The sequence below is a fragment of the Ciona intestinalis genome, unplaced genomic scaffold (genome assembly GCF_000224145.3).
Source record: "Ciona intestinalis unplaced genomic scaffold, KH HT000155.2, whole genome shotgun sequence".
NCBI classification, from domain to species: Eukaryota; Metazoa; Chordata; class Ascidiacea; order Phlebobranchia; family Cionidae; genus Ciona; species Ciona intestinalis.
The window spans coordinates 47,805-63,915 of record NW_004190477.2 but is presented as its reverse complement, the minus strand read 5'-3'; the positions used below and the strand labels follow the sequence as shown (position 1 = coordinate 63,915).

General features: G+C 39.7%; 3 protein-coding genes across 6 annotated transcripts in view; 1 reads left to right on the top strand and 2 right to left on the bottom strand.

Moving 5' to 3' along the window:
* The first annotated feature begins 883 nt into the window (after nt 1–883).
* On the top strand, nt 884–6,856 carry irf-like-4 (interferon regulatory factor like protein). The gene is given in 11 exon segments (NM_001078275.1): nt 884–1,228; nt 3,403–3,583; nt 3,904–3,975; nt 4,034–4,159; nt 4,222–4,274; nt 4,332–4,611; nt 4,904–5,076; nt 5,285–5,428; nt 5,691–5,831; nt 6,066–6,176; nt 6,453–6,856. Coding segments are annotated over 11 exon segments (1,851 nt in total). The 5' UTR covers nt 884–943; the 3' UTR covers nt 6,738–6,856.
* scmh1 (Sex comb on midleg like protein) lies at nt 6,848–13,849 on the bottom strand. 4 transcript variants are annotated; one of them, XM_026839116.1, is made up of 17 exons: nt 13,676–13,849; nt 12,927–13,108; nt 12,640–12,711; nt 12,221–12,367; nt 11,761–11,877; nt 11,376–11,502; nt 11,100–11,207; nt 10,861–10,946; nt 10,625–10,745; nt 10,455–10,499; nt 10,315–10,373; nt 9,360–9,563; nt 9,030–9,126; nt 8,460–8,654; nt 7,995–8,138; nt 7,610–7,812; nt 6,848–7,318 (listed from the first exon to the last, which is right to left on the bottom strand). In XM_026839116.1, exons 1-17 carry the CDS (start codon nt 13,764–13,766, stop codon nt 7,172–7,174), a joined length of 2,145 nt encoding a protein of 714 aa, XP_026694917.1. In that variant the 5' UTR covers nt 13,767–13,849; the 3' UTR covers nt 6,848–7,171.
* Nucleotides 13,850–14,504: 655 nt separating this feature from the next.
* Nucleotides 14,505–16,111, bottom strand: part of LOC113475203 (dynein heavy chain 8, axonemal-like) — a 7,310-nt gene continuing 5,703 nt past the window's right edge. Inside the window, exons 13-15 of the mRNA XM_026839119.1 lie at nt 15,741–15,902; nt 15,271–15,455; nt 14,505–14,992 (exon numbers count right to left, since the gene is read on the bottom strand). Of these exons, the coding sequence (XP_026694920.1) occupies nt 14,848–14,992; nt 15,271–15,455; nt 15,741–15,902 (492 nt within the window). The 3' untranslated portion in view covers nt 14,505–14,847. The remainder of the gene's footprint in view (nt 14,993–15,270; nt 15,456–15,740; nt 15,903–16,111) is intronic.

Here is a 16,111-nt window from a genome sequence, read left to right as displayed (position 1 = left end):
AAAAAAAAGTTAAATGTAAAACCTAGCGATGACAATTATTTTACATCTCAGCCTCTAGGAGCGCCAAAGAGAGTAAACAGGAAGCGGTAACTTGAATCCAGGAGATTGCTTCAATCTGTAACTCAAGATGTTTCTTTCCTTTATTTACCTCCAAGCCTGAACTATGGCACAAATTTGATATATTTGCTGGGTTATGTAAACTTTAGTTCCAATAAGAAAATAAGTATTTTTATTAGACTGTAACGGCCACACCTTTTATTTTATTAGTTAATTGTTTCTGTTTTACCGTTAGCGCGTTATAACAACGGTCGTTTTACCGTTACTTTTCGTATTTTCGATTTTGTATATTGTGCGACCATACTATAACCAAAAAGACAAAATAAAGTTGTTCATTTTGTATGGCGTTCATGGAGGTTAATAAAAGTTACTTTATGACGCATTCGCTGACTCGTAGTTTAACAAGATTGTGGAAATCACACCGGGTTTTATAACGGAGTTTCGCCCGATCTTTAAATAGAAGGTTGAAGTTGGCGAAACTTATTTACATCTCAAATGGGGAATTCCATAACACGTCACATTCCCTCTATTACGGAACAAGCAAATCGAATTTTAACAAGTTTCTGTGCTACGTCAGCGGGGAAGTCCCTGGGAGGAGGAGAGAATATTTGAAGTAAAAGAAAGAGAATGAGAGAAAAAAGGGCGAAGTTTGTGGTTGAACGGGATAACCCGTAGTTAATAAAGCTGAGTTTGCTGCAGAATGAGGTACGAAGGTTGATGTAGGTTCGGGTTAAGATGTTACTTATATAAGAACAAAATATTATAGCGAAGTTTACGGTTATATTTGCAATAAGAAGGTTATAATAGCAGTATTGTTACGTCACAGGAACTTATATGTAAATCGCGTAACTTGAGTAGGTTGTTTGTTGCGTATAAAGAAGTCATTATGACATCACCAAATCGGGATGGTTACTACCAACGACCGGTGTTTCCCCACAATGACGTCACTTCACCACCCCGTCATCAAGTCCCAGGGTCGCCATCCTCTGTGACGTCATCAAGTTCAAGAGGGGAGCCCCCTAAACGCTTACGTCACTGGTTAATAGAGATGATTGACAGCGGTAGCATCCCTGGGTTGCAGTGGGAGAATCACGAGATGACGATATTTCGGATTCCATGGAAACACGCGGGGAAGAATAATTATAAAGAGGAGGATTGTAGAATATTCAAGGTTTGTGGTTCATATGTATGTAGTACTGTGGTTCATATGTATGTAGTACTGTGGTTCATATGTATGTAGTACTGTGGTGTATGCTACCGTGGGGTAAGATGGGACACGCTTTCATTCTATTTTATCGTCTCATTTGGTGGTAATCATAATTATATAAACCTGTCCTTATGATTCTAGAGCTTTATTGGTAAAGACATCTTACCCTACAATATTACACACACACATATAGTGTACCGTGGGGTAATATAGCATTGCACATTATAAGTGCGTGGTTTACATTATAGTACCAACACCATCAGAGTAAATGGCATAACATACTAACATAAAGTTACATGGGATAGCATGCGTTGTACACATGCGTGTATATTGGCATGTGTGTATGGGTGAGTGAATGCACAGCATCAACTATTAGTTATGAAATATTCTGTGGGGTAAGATGGGATAACGTTAGCCCATAATACCCCATATTTTATAATCGTATTCTGAACAATTAACAAGGCTCGTTAAAATTGAAAGGATGCATAGTTATATAATTCTGTAAATATTCTTTGTTTATTACTACATGGGACGATAAAGAGAATGAAACCATGAACCATCTTACCCCACCCTACTATATAGTTCGTAACGTCGCGGCGTTTTAACAAATATGCGATTGTGGCGTCATAAGCGACAATGTTTCAACGAAAATCGAAAATTCGTTCAAACAATCGCCCGAGGGCGTGTGTTCGCTTCGGGCGACATCGGTTTCGCGGAGCAACATCAATACGCGTCTTATATTCAACCGCTGAATATTAAAAATTCATTTTTTTACGTCATGACACATGACGTAAATTATAGAAATAATATTTTGAGGGATTCGCTTCCTTGTTTAACCGGAAATACGTCACGAATCGTGGCGTGGTGCTCCTAGAGCATCGGATATGACGTTATAATAGCCATTCATATAGGTATGACGTAACAATAAAGGAATAATGAAAACTTCGCGAAATATTTCGAACTAATATTGTAGAAGTTACAAAACATCGATCAACGCGACGCTGTAGGCCAACTTTCCTATGACGTAACAAATCGTGCATTGTTAAAGTTTTACAACTTTATCAGCATTCTTACGTCATAATAAAAGAAACAATGCTCAATATGACGTCGAAACCCGAAACAGAAATTCTCGAAGTTTCGATCCAGCCACCGGAAGTAGGTTAACGCTTCACTGATTTCGATAACTTCCCGAATTACCGCGTGTATGACGTCACAATGGATTATAACCAGAGTCTTTTATTAATAAGACTTTCCTTATATACGAATATCGTCATTTATTTGTATTAATATAAAAACCTAATTCATATCATCCTAGATTTGTTGCTGCCAAAGTTTAGTAACGTCACATAAATAACAAACCCAAGAAAGCGTTCAAATACAACCAATGATTGGGGTTGATTTTTATAAATATTTCTTCATTTCTACCACGAAGTTATAGTTTCTCTATCGTCCTTATTTTGCTCGCAAACCGATGTTAGCTTCGTTACGCACATAACTATGACGTCATATTCACATCGCAATTAACATAATGGCTGAGGAACAAGGGTAATTGTTTAATATGACGTAATAATCACATTTGGCAATTCTCGAAACAATTTAAGGAAGTAACATTATGACGTCATAACACGGACTGTTTGTAATAAGTAGGAACAATGACGTTGTGTTTCATAACGATGCAAACCATTGTTCCCTATCGCGTGCAACCTTATATCCACAGAACATAAACTACTCCCAACCCCCCATATAACCTCAACCCCCATATAACCCCAACCCCCACGATATAGCCCCAACCCCCCATATAACCCCAACGCCCCATATAACCTCAACCCCCATATAACCCCAACCCCCACGATATAGCCCCAACCCCCCATATAGCCCCAACCCCCCATATAGCCCCAACCCCCCATATAACCCCAACCCCCCATATAACCCCAACCCCCGTCCAGTTACGCTTCGGTAAAGGGTTACATTTGGTATGTAGTGCTTGGGCGAAGATTACAGATTTATAACCGTAGCTCCAGGATCCCAATAGAGCGTTGCTAATGGTTGAAATGATTGGGAAATATGGGATTTAAGTGCTAACGCTATCCCATCTTACCCCACATTTCTATATTGAATTATTTGTTCTCCCCCCACAGGCATGGGCCGAACATCGAGGGAAATACAAACCCGGTGACAAGATGGAAGCCGCGACATGGAAGACCCGGTTACGTTGCGCCCTCAACAAACTTCCTGACATCAAGGAACTGAAAGACAGAAGTTCTTTAGAGGGGAATGATCCTTACAGGGTGTACCAGTTGCTGCCGGAGGCTGATAAAAGTACGAGTGGAAGGAACTTATTGGTGTGGTGGGCAACGTTATAACACGGGTGTTCTGCTTCATACACCTCGTGTCCGGTTACGAGTTACCACGTATAAAACTTAGTGGGCGATCTCCGTTTTGTATGGCTGACAATTTAGACAACTTATTAGTGACCACTGGGTTGGAGTAATTGCCATCAGGTGTATTGCTCAAAGGAACACATATGCCCACAATGGTAGCAGCACCAATCGCCAACCTCTATGCGCGCTAAGCCATGAGCCACGGCGCCGAAGTATGACGTGTGTATGACGTATTTAGTGACATCACTATTACATCAGGTCAAGAATACGAGATCTACCCACGAAGTACTTGGACAAAGGAGGTTGTGTCACCAGATGGCCACAGGAACGGTAAGATGGATGTTTCACGTGTAATAATGACGTTTCAATTATGTTTATTGCGTCACAGATCCCTATCACATGGCGCAACCCAACGAACCGGATTTGACGCACATGACGTCACATACGATGACGCAAGAGGGAATTCCCCAAGTAGACCTGACTCGAACAACACTCGCTCCTTCACAGGAATTCAGTAAGATAATAACGTTAATGACGTAACAAACCCCACAATAATGACGTAACAATGTATTAAAGGTAGAATGCGAGTTCAGGAATCAGACAATGGGTCTTGTTACACAATAAACAAGGTGACAAAGTTTGCTATGATGTAATAATGACATCACACTAACATTATGACATCACAGTTGGATATAGCGCCACCCAGCGACTACGATTGTGTTCGAAAGTCGGTGCTTCGTGTTCGCTCGATATCGGACGACACAGTGGGGTATGCCAACCCCCCTAACCCCCCCAATCATGACCCACGTACAAGGAGCGCATCAGGGGTTGCATCACCTAGTGGTAGCGATGCTAGCGTGCATAACATGGAGACGTACAACCCATATCCTGGAAGAGGGGGGTACGAGAACGGGGTCCATACATCCATACCGCCCCCTATGGTGGGGAATCATGATGTCGCACCACGTGAGTACCCACATGCTCGTTGTCGAGTTATTTGTGTCTGCACCGCAACTAATTGGTTTAAGCTTGTGGACCAGAGGTTATGGGTTCGAGGCTTGATGCTACCATTGTAGACGTATGTATCCTTGGACAAGTTGTCACTAATGGGTTGTCTAAATTGGCAGCCATGCAGAATGTATGAAACAGAACACCCATGTTATAACGAATGTATTTACCTATCAACACAAGGATAAACAAGTTACATCCATTCACCATACACATCTATACCCACCCTAACACCCCCGTTACCCCACAGCCGCCCATGAAATGGAGGTTTACATTCGGTACCGACGTTCCAATGTCCTCGCTTGCCACGTTACCGAACCAACAGGGTGCCGGATCAGTTACGGCAACTCCAGTTTACAGTTGATAGCGAGTGCAACCCACGAACTTCCCAACAGTGTGTTTGGTCCTGAGACATTACAGCAGGTAAGTTGCTTGTTGATGTAAACTACATGGGGGTTGTATAGGATTTCTAGAATCACTTGTTTGTGCATTGTTCTCATGTAATACATATTATTTAACTCCTAATATATTATTTAAGGCTTTTTCAATTTCTGTATTTTTTTATATACTAATATATATTATGTATATATATATATTTTTGTCCAGTTTATATACGTCATTTCCACCCTAGATTGAACTACTTGACTGCGAGCCATACGCATCATCAGAAACACAGATCCAACTCACCAAACATATATTAAACAACCTTAGAAGAGGTCTAATACTCAGTTACAGTGGAGGATGCTTCTACGCCAAACGTCTTTGTCAAAGTCGGGTGGGTGGCTGGAGATAATGCTGGTTTAATATGATTCTTATGCATTTATAACAACATATATTTTCTATTTAGTTTTAATAAAATAACATAGGCAACCATGCGAGGGTAAATAAATTTTATTAATAATTTCTGTTTATGTTCTAGTCAAAGGACCTGGGATTTGAACCAGATTTAGTCCATTACCAACACCCACACTACTTATATTTGTATATAAAGGTAAAAATAAATAAATAAAGAGATTTAACATGACCTTATGTTCCAGGTGTTTGTATATGGTCCCGAAACATCAGGCAGCGCGCCAGAGAAACTTGAGCGTAACGCCTCAGTGAAGTTGTTCGATTATCGAAAGTTTTGTGAAAATCTTCAGCAAGTTTCGCAAGTTGGCAAGTTTCGCTCTGTAGAGGTTCGTAATATAAACATCCTATTTTAATCTATCGTTACGATTGTAGGTACTTAGATATTCAAACTTGTGATTAAAAAATTAAAATATAATTCTGCATATTATCCGAATGTGGTGGCAGGCCTGGAATTTTCTACACTACATTAATCAGTAAACATTACAACCAATAAGTTAGATTTAAATAAGTTTCTAATGAAAGAAGCATAGAATACTCCACCTAATGGCTAAATATTACAGGCTGAGATTCGTATTTCGTTTGCGCAAACTTGGTCGGTGCAAAACCCGATAGAGAAGAATCTGGTGAACCTTTATATGATACCACGTGCTGCCAAATATTTGCTTACTAAGGTGAGAATGGTTGTTATATATTTGTGGTGGAATAACCGGGGCTTGCCGCATACGCCCACAATGTTGGCAGCGCTTGCCTTTATGTTAGAGGATGTGGGCTCGAAGCTACCGTTGTGGGCGTGTGTGCTCTTGGGCAAGACACTTCAAGATTGTCATTGTTAGCAGTACGAAAAATCAATCACCTATAAAGTTACATCTGTGATAACTTGTAAGCGTTATAACCACCACCCCCATAACAACCAACTTACCCAATATAACACGAAGCCATCCTCCCAGGTTCGTGAGAAATACGACACCACATTTACGTCACCAGAGGGCGAAAGTATCCTAACATCGGGGCCGGATAGTTACGATAGATTGGCGGACCGTGCAACGCAGGAGTCCAACCAATATGTTGACGAACTGATTCGACAAATGGCACAAAGTGAGCCGATGGTCAGTTTCAGCGACATCAACCAACCAACGTACAACCCCGGGTACTTTCAACAATGCCCCCTCCAGGTGGGGCCAGTGAGCAACGCTGGGTTGAACGACGTAGAGATGGGTGGATGCATATTGTGATGTCATAATGTATATTGTGATGTCATAATGCATATTGCGATGTCATAATTAACATGATGTATGTGATTGTACATGGACATTGCTAATTGTTTGTAAATAAAGAGAGATTGTTGACAACAGACACTGATGTATTACATCACAATCGACAAGCAGGGGGCAAGGTGACGACATAATCACGCATTGTGATGTCATGATTGAAGTGGAAAATAGAAAACATGATGAAAAAATAAGAAAAGTGAAAAAAATCATAAAAAGCGTTGAATCATCACTTGATAGCCGACTCATAAACGTCACAGTTCATAGAAATAATATAAAGATGTGAAAATCCCGGAGATTTCCTCAAATTTGCAACAGGATCACTTTATCTTATTTTAACATAGAAACACAAAGTACATAACATAGCAATACTGATGATTGGAAGTACAGTGGGGCGATCACTTATGTCGTTTACAATGCCGAGCAACTTTCTCTTTCAACCCCTCAACCAAACTACACAGTTTAAGGGTAGGCCCAAGTTTAAGCGACATAAACTTCACGATATTGTTGTTGTTTAACAGGAGGAGGGCGGCTCCATCAATCTCCTGCAAATGTGGGGTGGGGGGTTATTTAAACAAGTTCGATGACACATAATCAAATGATAATATTATAAAAAGGACATTTATTGGTTAACATTTGTTTAATATGAAAACCATTACATAAAAATTACATTAAGTAGGGGATTAGTAGCTTTATAACAAGCTACAGGTAAAACTAATCGAGTAAAAACGTCAAATAAAAACGTGGCTGCTAAACCCAACATACAATAAACTCACATTGAGTTGTAGTTGATTAAAACAAAACATTCAAGTAAAATAAAAAGAAAAACTTCTCACGTGTTTATTGAATAAATGTAGATGGGGTTGCAACGCTGGTTCTCGCTCCCCAATGTACGACACTACGTCGTTAACCGACCACTTGGTGGGGTTGCGTGACCGGGGTTTGTCCAAGGGTCGTGTAGAGGTCACGACCTCACAAGGTTTGGGGTCATGGGGGTTAACGGAGGGGGGTCGCGATGGGGGGTTGGTGGTGGATGATACTGTGGAGGGTTAGGTGTTACACTGCAATTATGATCTGGCAACACTGCAAATATGATCCGGCAACACATATAATATGCACCAGACCGATATTGTATTTCTTTCACAAGAATCGTTTAACTACACGAGCACCAGATCAGGGTCAGATTTGCATAATTTAATACAAGTTGTAGATAGCGCTTACCGTTATTTTCCTCCACATTGGGAGGGTTGGTTGTGCTTGACACCGATGGTGGGGGGGTGCTACGATCCAGTGTTGCAGTGGTAACGGGGTCACCAGGGGTCGTTGTCGTGGATACGCAACCAGTGCTAGCAGCGGGCTTGTCCACTTATAACAAACAAATATCAACCAAGCGTGACAATGCAATCATAAAAGTTTTTGATTTTTTTAATAATCACAATTTAGTTGCACTTATATTATAACCGCAAGGTGAAACTACTTTAGGATTAAAAGTTGAAGATATCCTCCACTGTTTCATAAGTTGGTGTGACATGTTATCTAAGCAGCCCTAACATTATGGTCTCAATGTAACACAGGAACGCCTGCCACGATCTTACTGGTTGGAATATGGAACCAATTAGAGTCATGGGCAAACTACTGGGTTCGTAAAACTTCACCCAACCAACCCCACCCCACCACAACACGTACCTGTCGCCCCCTCACTTGATGGGATGTCGAACCTTCCAAGTTTATTATCGCTCGTTACGACTGACCCCAACTTTGTCGGCCACCCCTGCGTTGCCCCACGTAGTATGGGTGATTTACCCGCCCCAAATAAGGAAGTGGGGGTTGAACCCACCACGTCGAGGAATGAGGGTGAGGTAGGGGAGATGGGGGATTTACCTGAAATAATGGGGTTTCCAGATTCGTAGACAAGGTTTACTATATCAGGATGATGATGTCACACATTATGATGTCATACATTATGATGTCATACATTATGATGTCATGCATTATGATGTCATACATTATGATGTCATGCATTATGATGTCATACATTATGATGTCATACATTATGATGTCATACATTATGATGTCATACATTATGATGTCATACATTATGATGTCATACATTAGGATGTCATACTTATGATGTCATGCATTATGATGTCATACTTATGATGTCATACATTATGATGTCATACATTAGGATGTCATACTTATGATGTCATACTTATGATGTCATGCATTATGATGTCATACATTATGATGTCATACTTATGATGTCATTAACTTTCACACCGAACCCCTCCATCCTCGTGTACGACGACGAATCCGCTGCTTTACGTTTTTTCTTTTTCTTTAAATATTTTGACTGAAAAACAAGACGTTTACAGAATTATACACCCATGTTATACACCCACGTTATACACACCACACATAATACATGGATATGGAACATGATTTTCATTCAGTTATCGTTTATTGGGTCCCAAGCAACCCTGGTTATCGTTTGTTTTAGAGGCCGATTGCTGCAAAGTGGTGGATTAAATAACAACATAATACTAATGTTTATTAAACATGGTATAATACCCATTCACGACCCACCAACATAAAATCCCCTTCATTGGTCGAAATTTTTCGTTTCCTCGGCGACGACAACAATGCCAATTGTTCCGCCGACAATCCTCCCACATCAGGGACTTCCCCCTCCACCAACCCTGCTCGACGCAAAACTTTGAGGATTCGTTTTTGTTTTCGACGACGTTTCCGAGCTTTGCGTTCCAAGCGCTGGATCTCGTACACGGATAACTGGTCGTGTAAGTTTGTTGATTACTTTCAACAGGATTAGGAACCAACACGTGTTGGTGAGTATGTTATGTGTGTTGGGTGGTTGGGTGGTTGGGTGCAGAGTCGTATAAACACCGAGTAGTCCAACTGCCGTCTATGTGTGTCCGAAATAGAGCAAAAGTGGTGACTTTGACAATGGGTTTAAACGAACTTGTTAAGTTTTGTTTGTGTTTTCCTTTTGTGGGAAGGTGTAAAACAGCTTCTATTTACCTTACCAAACATTTTTTTTAAAAAATGTATAAATTTAGCCGCATTAAATGACTAAAATGTCGCAAATCAACCGCTTCTAATTCTAATTTTTGACTTTTTTTGACACAGAAAACAAATAACACATGTTTTTTACATTTTTCAACCTTTAAATTTGTTTTTAGGCCCAAGTTTTTCTGTAATTTACCGAAAAACATACATTTTCCCTATACCTACTGTGTTATTTTGGAACCAAATTGCCGTTCAATTTGTGTTTTACGTAACAATGGGTTGGACTACTCTGTATTTCTATGGCTCTGGTTGGGTGGAATAAATATTCAATATCGCAAAGAGAAGGAAACTAATAACAGTTGTTATAACGCAAGGATAAAAAATCAACTTTGAATAAAAAGTGAAATAAACGTAACATTCTGTTTTAAGTAAATGTTTTCAACTCACTGTAATTAAAATGGTTAGAATGCACGAATGTTAACACACAATGCCCATTGTTACAAACAATGCCAACCTGGTTTAATTGGTTTTCCGTTTTCACCTCAGTTTTGCATGAACTTGGGATTTCTGTTGGGAATAAAAGTAAAGTAATTAATCTTTTCAAAAATACTTTATCAAGTTTTATTAAAAAAAATTAATATTTTTATTCACCTGTTGTTGTTGTTGTTGGTTCTGTTGTCTCTTCTTCATTTTTCTCAACTGTTTCAAAAAACATGAATATTTTTCATATAAATATAACATATACATATATATATTTACTTGATTTTTACATTCCGGGTTGTTAAATTAAAACATTTAAAAACAGCCATAGAAATAATATATACCTTTTATCGCTGAGTCGTTAAAATCTTGCGACGAGTCGCTTTCTTCGGAGGAGTTTGATGAGTCAGATGCTACGTTCGATGATGCGGCAGTTTCCTTCTTTTCAACAACTTTATATGATTTCTATGTTGGGAAGAAATACAAAATACAGATTCGAGGTTATGGGTTTTATGCGATAAGTTATTCAACTTATGACATCATAAATAGAAACAAAGGATGATTGTGACATCACACTTACATCATCAACCACTTTTTTTACTTCTCGTCGCAAAACTTTGTCGCGTCGTCGAGTTGGTTTCGTTGGGGCACTAGGTGGGGCTATATCTACCAAACATAAATATCTTATATAGATCAAGTGTTACAGAATCAAGCCCAACGAATATTTTACTATAAGAAATATTTTTCCAATAATTTTCATCATCAGTCTCTTAGAATCAGTATTATATGGATTGTTTGACATTATGACATCATATCCACCTTTCTGGTTGGATGACTTTGGTTCCGGTTGGTTGGTCACGCTCCTCGTTTGTCGTTTACTTTGTTCCGCTAGGTGGCGTAGTTTCTCTCCTACAACTGGGTTTTCCCCTAAAATTTAATAATTTAATTAAAAACATTAATTTTGTGGGTCTTTTAAAATACGAAAAAATAAATAAATTAAAACAACGAAGAAAAGTATGACCCAATTTCAAAACATAATAAAATAAACCACACCCCCCATTATACAACTTCCCCCCATTAAACCACCCCCATTACCTTTAAACCCCGGTTGTTGTATTGGATGGTCGTTGATATTACACCAACCAACAGGGAAGAGGTCGCGAGAATCGTAAGTTGCCCAATAATCAAACGTGCCACGCCAACCATCGAACGATATGAATACCTGGTACATAAGTGTCACGAATCAGGGTTTCCCCCCATGTTATGTTGTATGCACATACTTCATGTACTTTTCATTATCTATATCTAAAATGCAATTGTAAACAATCACCCACAAAGTTACATACCTAACCCCTAAGCATGAGGTGTTTGAACTAGAAAACCTGTGTTATAACGACTGTTGTTGCCCAGCTACACAAGGATAAATGTCATTTAATGTCATGCACCTTATATAAACATGCTCACACAACCATACAATCACCTGATCACCATCCACATCCCCGATAGTGGCCGGACATATCAGATGAGGATTCTTCCGATCAATCGCTTCCAACTTCATTCCAACCTCGAACATGTTTTCATCCGGACCTTTCGGCTCCTGTGTGGGAGGGGGGTTAGTGGGGTAAGATGGGTGTAATGTTGGGGGTGCATGATGTAGGCATATTTGCCAAACCTGAGTGGGCAGGTTTACCCTGGAACTTTCCACACTGCATTAAACAGTAAACATTACAACCAATAAGTTAGATTTGTTTCACAGGATTGTGTGTCTAACTATCCTGCCTCCCCTGTGTTTAAATAGTTTGGCCATAGGTTTTAAAGTAGGGGTTAGTTCGGGTCAAATGTCTATATATATATAAGTGATGTACGGCAGATTTGTCTCGTTACCTCAATCAACAACCAGGGGTTTAAACCAGCCTTAGCATATTAACCCCCTTACCCACCTGTAAGAAACAACTGCTATCAGCATGATGGCCTCCTTGTAATGTTCGTTGTAGAAACGATGGCCATGTTGAAACATTCTTGGTGAACCCCAGTGGTGGTTGTAACAATCCACCGTGTGCCGCGCAAGTACCGAGGGGGAAGATGTCCTGGAATTCACATAAGATATAAATGCAAGGGTGTTCTAATAACATGGGGTATGGGTTACATATTAAGTTTTACTAAGTAGGATGTCATAATTATACTTCAGCATATTAACGCAAAGGTGTTTGGAAGTTAAATCTCAATAATTTAAAATCGACAAACCACAAAGTTGGGGGCAGGTGGCTGCGCTAAGATAAAGGTCAGATAATCTCGTAATAAATAAATTACGAATTATCAACTCATTAAAACAATGAAAGAATGTTGATGTGATAATTACTTTAGAATCGCAAAGTCGCCAGAAATCGTTGCAACCATCTGTTCCATCCAATCGTAAACATAATCGTGGACCCTGTAATTATGGGGTAAGGTCAGGGGTGCTGTGTTACCTGGCTCTTTAAACAGACATCATATGTTTTAGTAGGAGCACCCAAGTTTTACTCCTTAGTGCCAACTTGTTAAACAGGAATGATATAATATATGTTATAAAAACTTAGTTAAAAGATTCAAGAATTTAACACCTTCGCTTGCAAACAACATTAACCACGCCACAACAAGCCATGGCACCTGTATAGCAACGATGGTCGCCACGCTGATCGCCGATGGGTTTCGTGCATCAGTGGTTTCCAACTTTTGCGAAACCTCAAATTTATTATCGAGTGGAATTTTGTCGCTGGTTTGTTTAAAACACACGAGGTCTGCAGGTTTCATCCCTGTGTGTTGGAGGTAGCGCTCCCAACTGAACTCACCTGTGCGGGTGAAATAATGGTGGTTGTTATATTATGGGAACTATTTTGTAATGTTAAAAATATAAACATCTAATAGTTTTAGTGTGCAATCCTCTTGAAGGAAAACCAAGATGCCAAAGAAGGCAATGCTATAAAAGCAAGGGGCCATCATATAATACAGCGGGCGGTACCTCTAAATTGTCAGTGTGCGCAGTGTGCCGCAGTGTGTCGCAGTGAGCGCAGTGTGCCGCAGTGTGTCGCAGTGAGCGCAGTGTGCCGCAGTGTGTCGCAGTGTGCGCAGTGAGCGCAGTGTGCCGCAGTGTGTCGCAGTGTGTGCAGTGAGCGCAGTGTGCCGCAGTGTTTCTGAAGTGTAACCTAAACGTTAACAGAAAATTAGTTTGGGTTCACCGTAGTATGTTGATAACTGTACAGTCGTGATACACTGCGGTACACTGCGGACACTGCGCACACTGCGGCACACTGCGCACAATGCGGATTTTAGAGGGACCCTACAGCGGGCGTATTCCTCACTTACACTAAAACATTGTAAATATTTAAGAATCTGTAAGGTTAGCGCACCTGACTCACCACTGTCCATTTTGCTTGCTTTTATTTTACGATTTGATCCAATCGTTGAATTTGATGATTTTGAACTTTCATTGCTCGCTCTTCGCGACATTTCAACAACAGCAACAAAAAGCCCAAACTTTTCAACAAACTCTATATTCTATGGATTATTATCGTAGGTTGGGGTATTGTAACATTAACGATATCTATAACCACACAACTAACGATCTGTAGACAGTATCTAAACACAAAACTACAGCAGAAGATCTTGAAAATAGATCAACTTAATCGTTTAGTTATCATAGTCAACAGCTATCATATACTTATTATGTACGAACATTACCACAATAATAACTACAAGATCTATTTTACCAGCTTTCTTTACAATAATACGGCAATTACCGAAAATATATTACTTTATATCTTGCCCTTTGTCATATATTCGACGTAAGACGGGATTTACACAAAAAGATTTCTCATAAAACACAAAATTATTGATTTTTTGCAGCAGATAAAAGACGAACAATATACCGATAGTTTGTATCCGCTACATGGCGGTAGAGATCATAAACATTTACCGATCGCTGCGCATAGAAATAACAAGCAAGGAGTATTTCCCCCAATTGTCAGTCGCACAATGCCCAAATTGTACTTGTTTTTTTCCTAGTCATATTTTAGTCTTGTGGTTGTAGCACAACTCACAAGAATAGAGGATATTGGATCAAGGCGCGATGCCGCCACCGTTGTGTCCGTTTGTGTGCAACCCAGTTGTCACTAATAAGTTGTGTAACTTTTCTGCCATACATTAAACCATCACCCACAAAGTTACATGCGTGGTAACTCGTAAGCATTCATTCACACTCACACAGTTTATTTGATAAAACACCGATGGATTGAACGCTGGATATAAAACACAGTGTTGATGAAGGTAAATCTAAACTAGGTAAAGTAGAAACACTATATAAGTATATATGAACTAGGTAAACACAACTACCAAGGTAAAACTACACATAATAACTACTGGATTCATCAAACGTTTGATCTTAAAACCAGGATTGTAAAGTAGGTAATACACAATAATGGTATTAATATGGTCGCACACATAACGATAAAACTGCACAAAATATCTCCATTCACAAGATTTATCAAAAACTATCCTAACCAAAGTAATCAACATTGTGAGTGTTGTGGTGTTAATACGGGCGGATTGTTGCAGTGAGGCCACGTAATGCCCATCTCGATGAAGGGATCGATTCCCGTGATACGTCCAATTCAAACACAGGTTTCTTGCTACTCGTGCATGTCATGAACACGGGGCATGGGTAGTAGTCGATAGGTCTGTGGGGGAAGGGGGGATTAGTTAATATGTTCGCTGTCCAGTTAGGATATTTTCATGTTTATCTTTGGGGTGGGCAACCGGGTGGTTAAATACAAAATGACCTTTATTTCATATATATATTCCATGGTATGTCCTGGGACCAAGGATTAAGTGTAAAGTTGGCCAATTACCCCAACACCCACGGTGTAACCACATGAACTTCCCCAGAAGTTAAAGCTGTCGCTTCCCCGAATGTAGACGACCCATACACCTCATGCTCACTGCCAAACACACCCACCTGGGGACTTCACTTGTTGTCCCATATTTAGTTGACTCAGTGACGAATGTGATATGAATGACAGGTAGAGATGCCGGTGCGTGTTTAGCTGGAGCATCAACCATCTCACCCGATGTTTTATCCCACCCACAACCCCATAAATAAACCCCATGTAAGAAGAAACCTTCAGATGGTGGATCGCGTAACTGGAGATTGAAATAAAAGAATATGTTTTTTTAGTTCCGGTAATGACAGTCAAACCATTACACTGGTTCACCAACCCTTTGACTGTTACCGTAAGTTTAAAAAAGTTGACTAAAATGTAGTTTCAGAAATTGGGTCGCCAAAGCTTTGTTATTGAATAAAAAGTATGAGAAGAAACAGCATACAGGTTGGTAATTATTGGCAGATTCTACATTCAATTATGACTGTTAAATAATGTGACATTTTATGACATCATAACATTAATGTATTGACATCACAATACCCACATGATCCTTATCACGTTGCGTGACCTCAACATGGAAAAGCAAATTATCGACGACCCCGGTTTTCTCCACGTGATGTTTGATGGCTTCTTGTTTCAACACCGATAACAAACCATGGGGGTTGAAGAAAGCTCCTAACCAGTAAGCTGGGATCTTTTCACGACCCTGTCGTAATGTGGGAACTTACTTAAATCATGAAATTCCAACAAACTTATTCAATAAGTGAAGAAGGAAACTAATAGCCACGATAACACATCTGTATTATGTGTTACTGCATAAACAACTTTTTGAAATAACATCAACTTAGATCTTATAATCCAAATATTTCCAAATATGGGCACACAAATCATCACTGATGTTGTTTTAAGTCTCTG

Coding starts and splice junctions, on each gene's coding strand:
- scmh1 (XM_026839115.1), bottom strand. CDS start 13,766: ATGTCGCGAAGAGCGAGCAATGAAAGTTCAAAATCATCAAATTCAACG. Junction 11,503..11,760: donor GGGATGTGGATGGTGATCAG/GTGATTGTATGG, acceptor CTTATGTACCAG/GTATTCATATCGTTCGATGG. Junction 11,208..11,375: donor ACAACAACCGGGGTTTAAAG/GTAATGGGGGTG, acceptor ATTAAATTTTAG/GGGAAAACCCAGTTGTAGGA.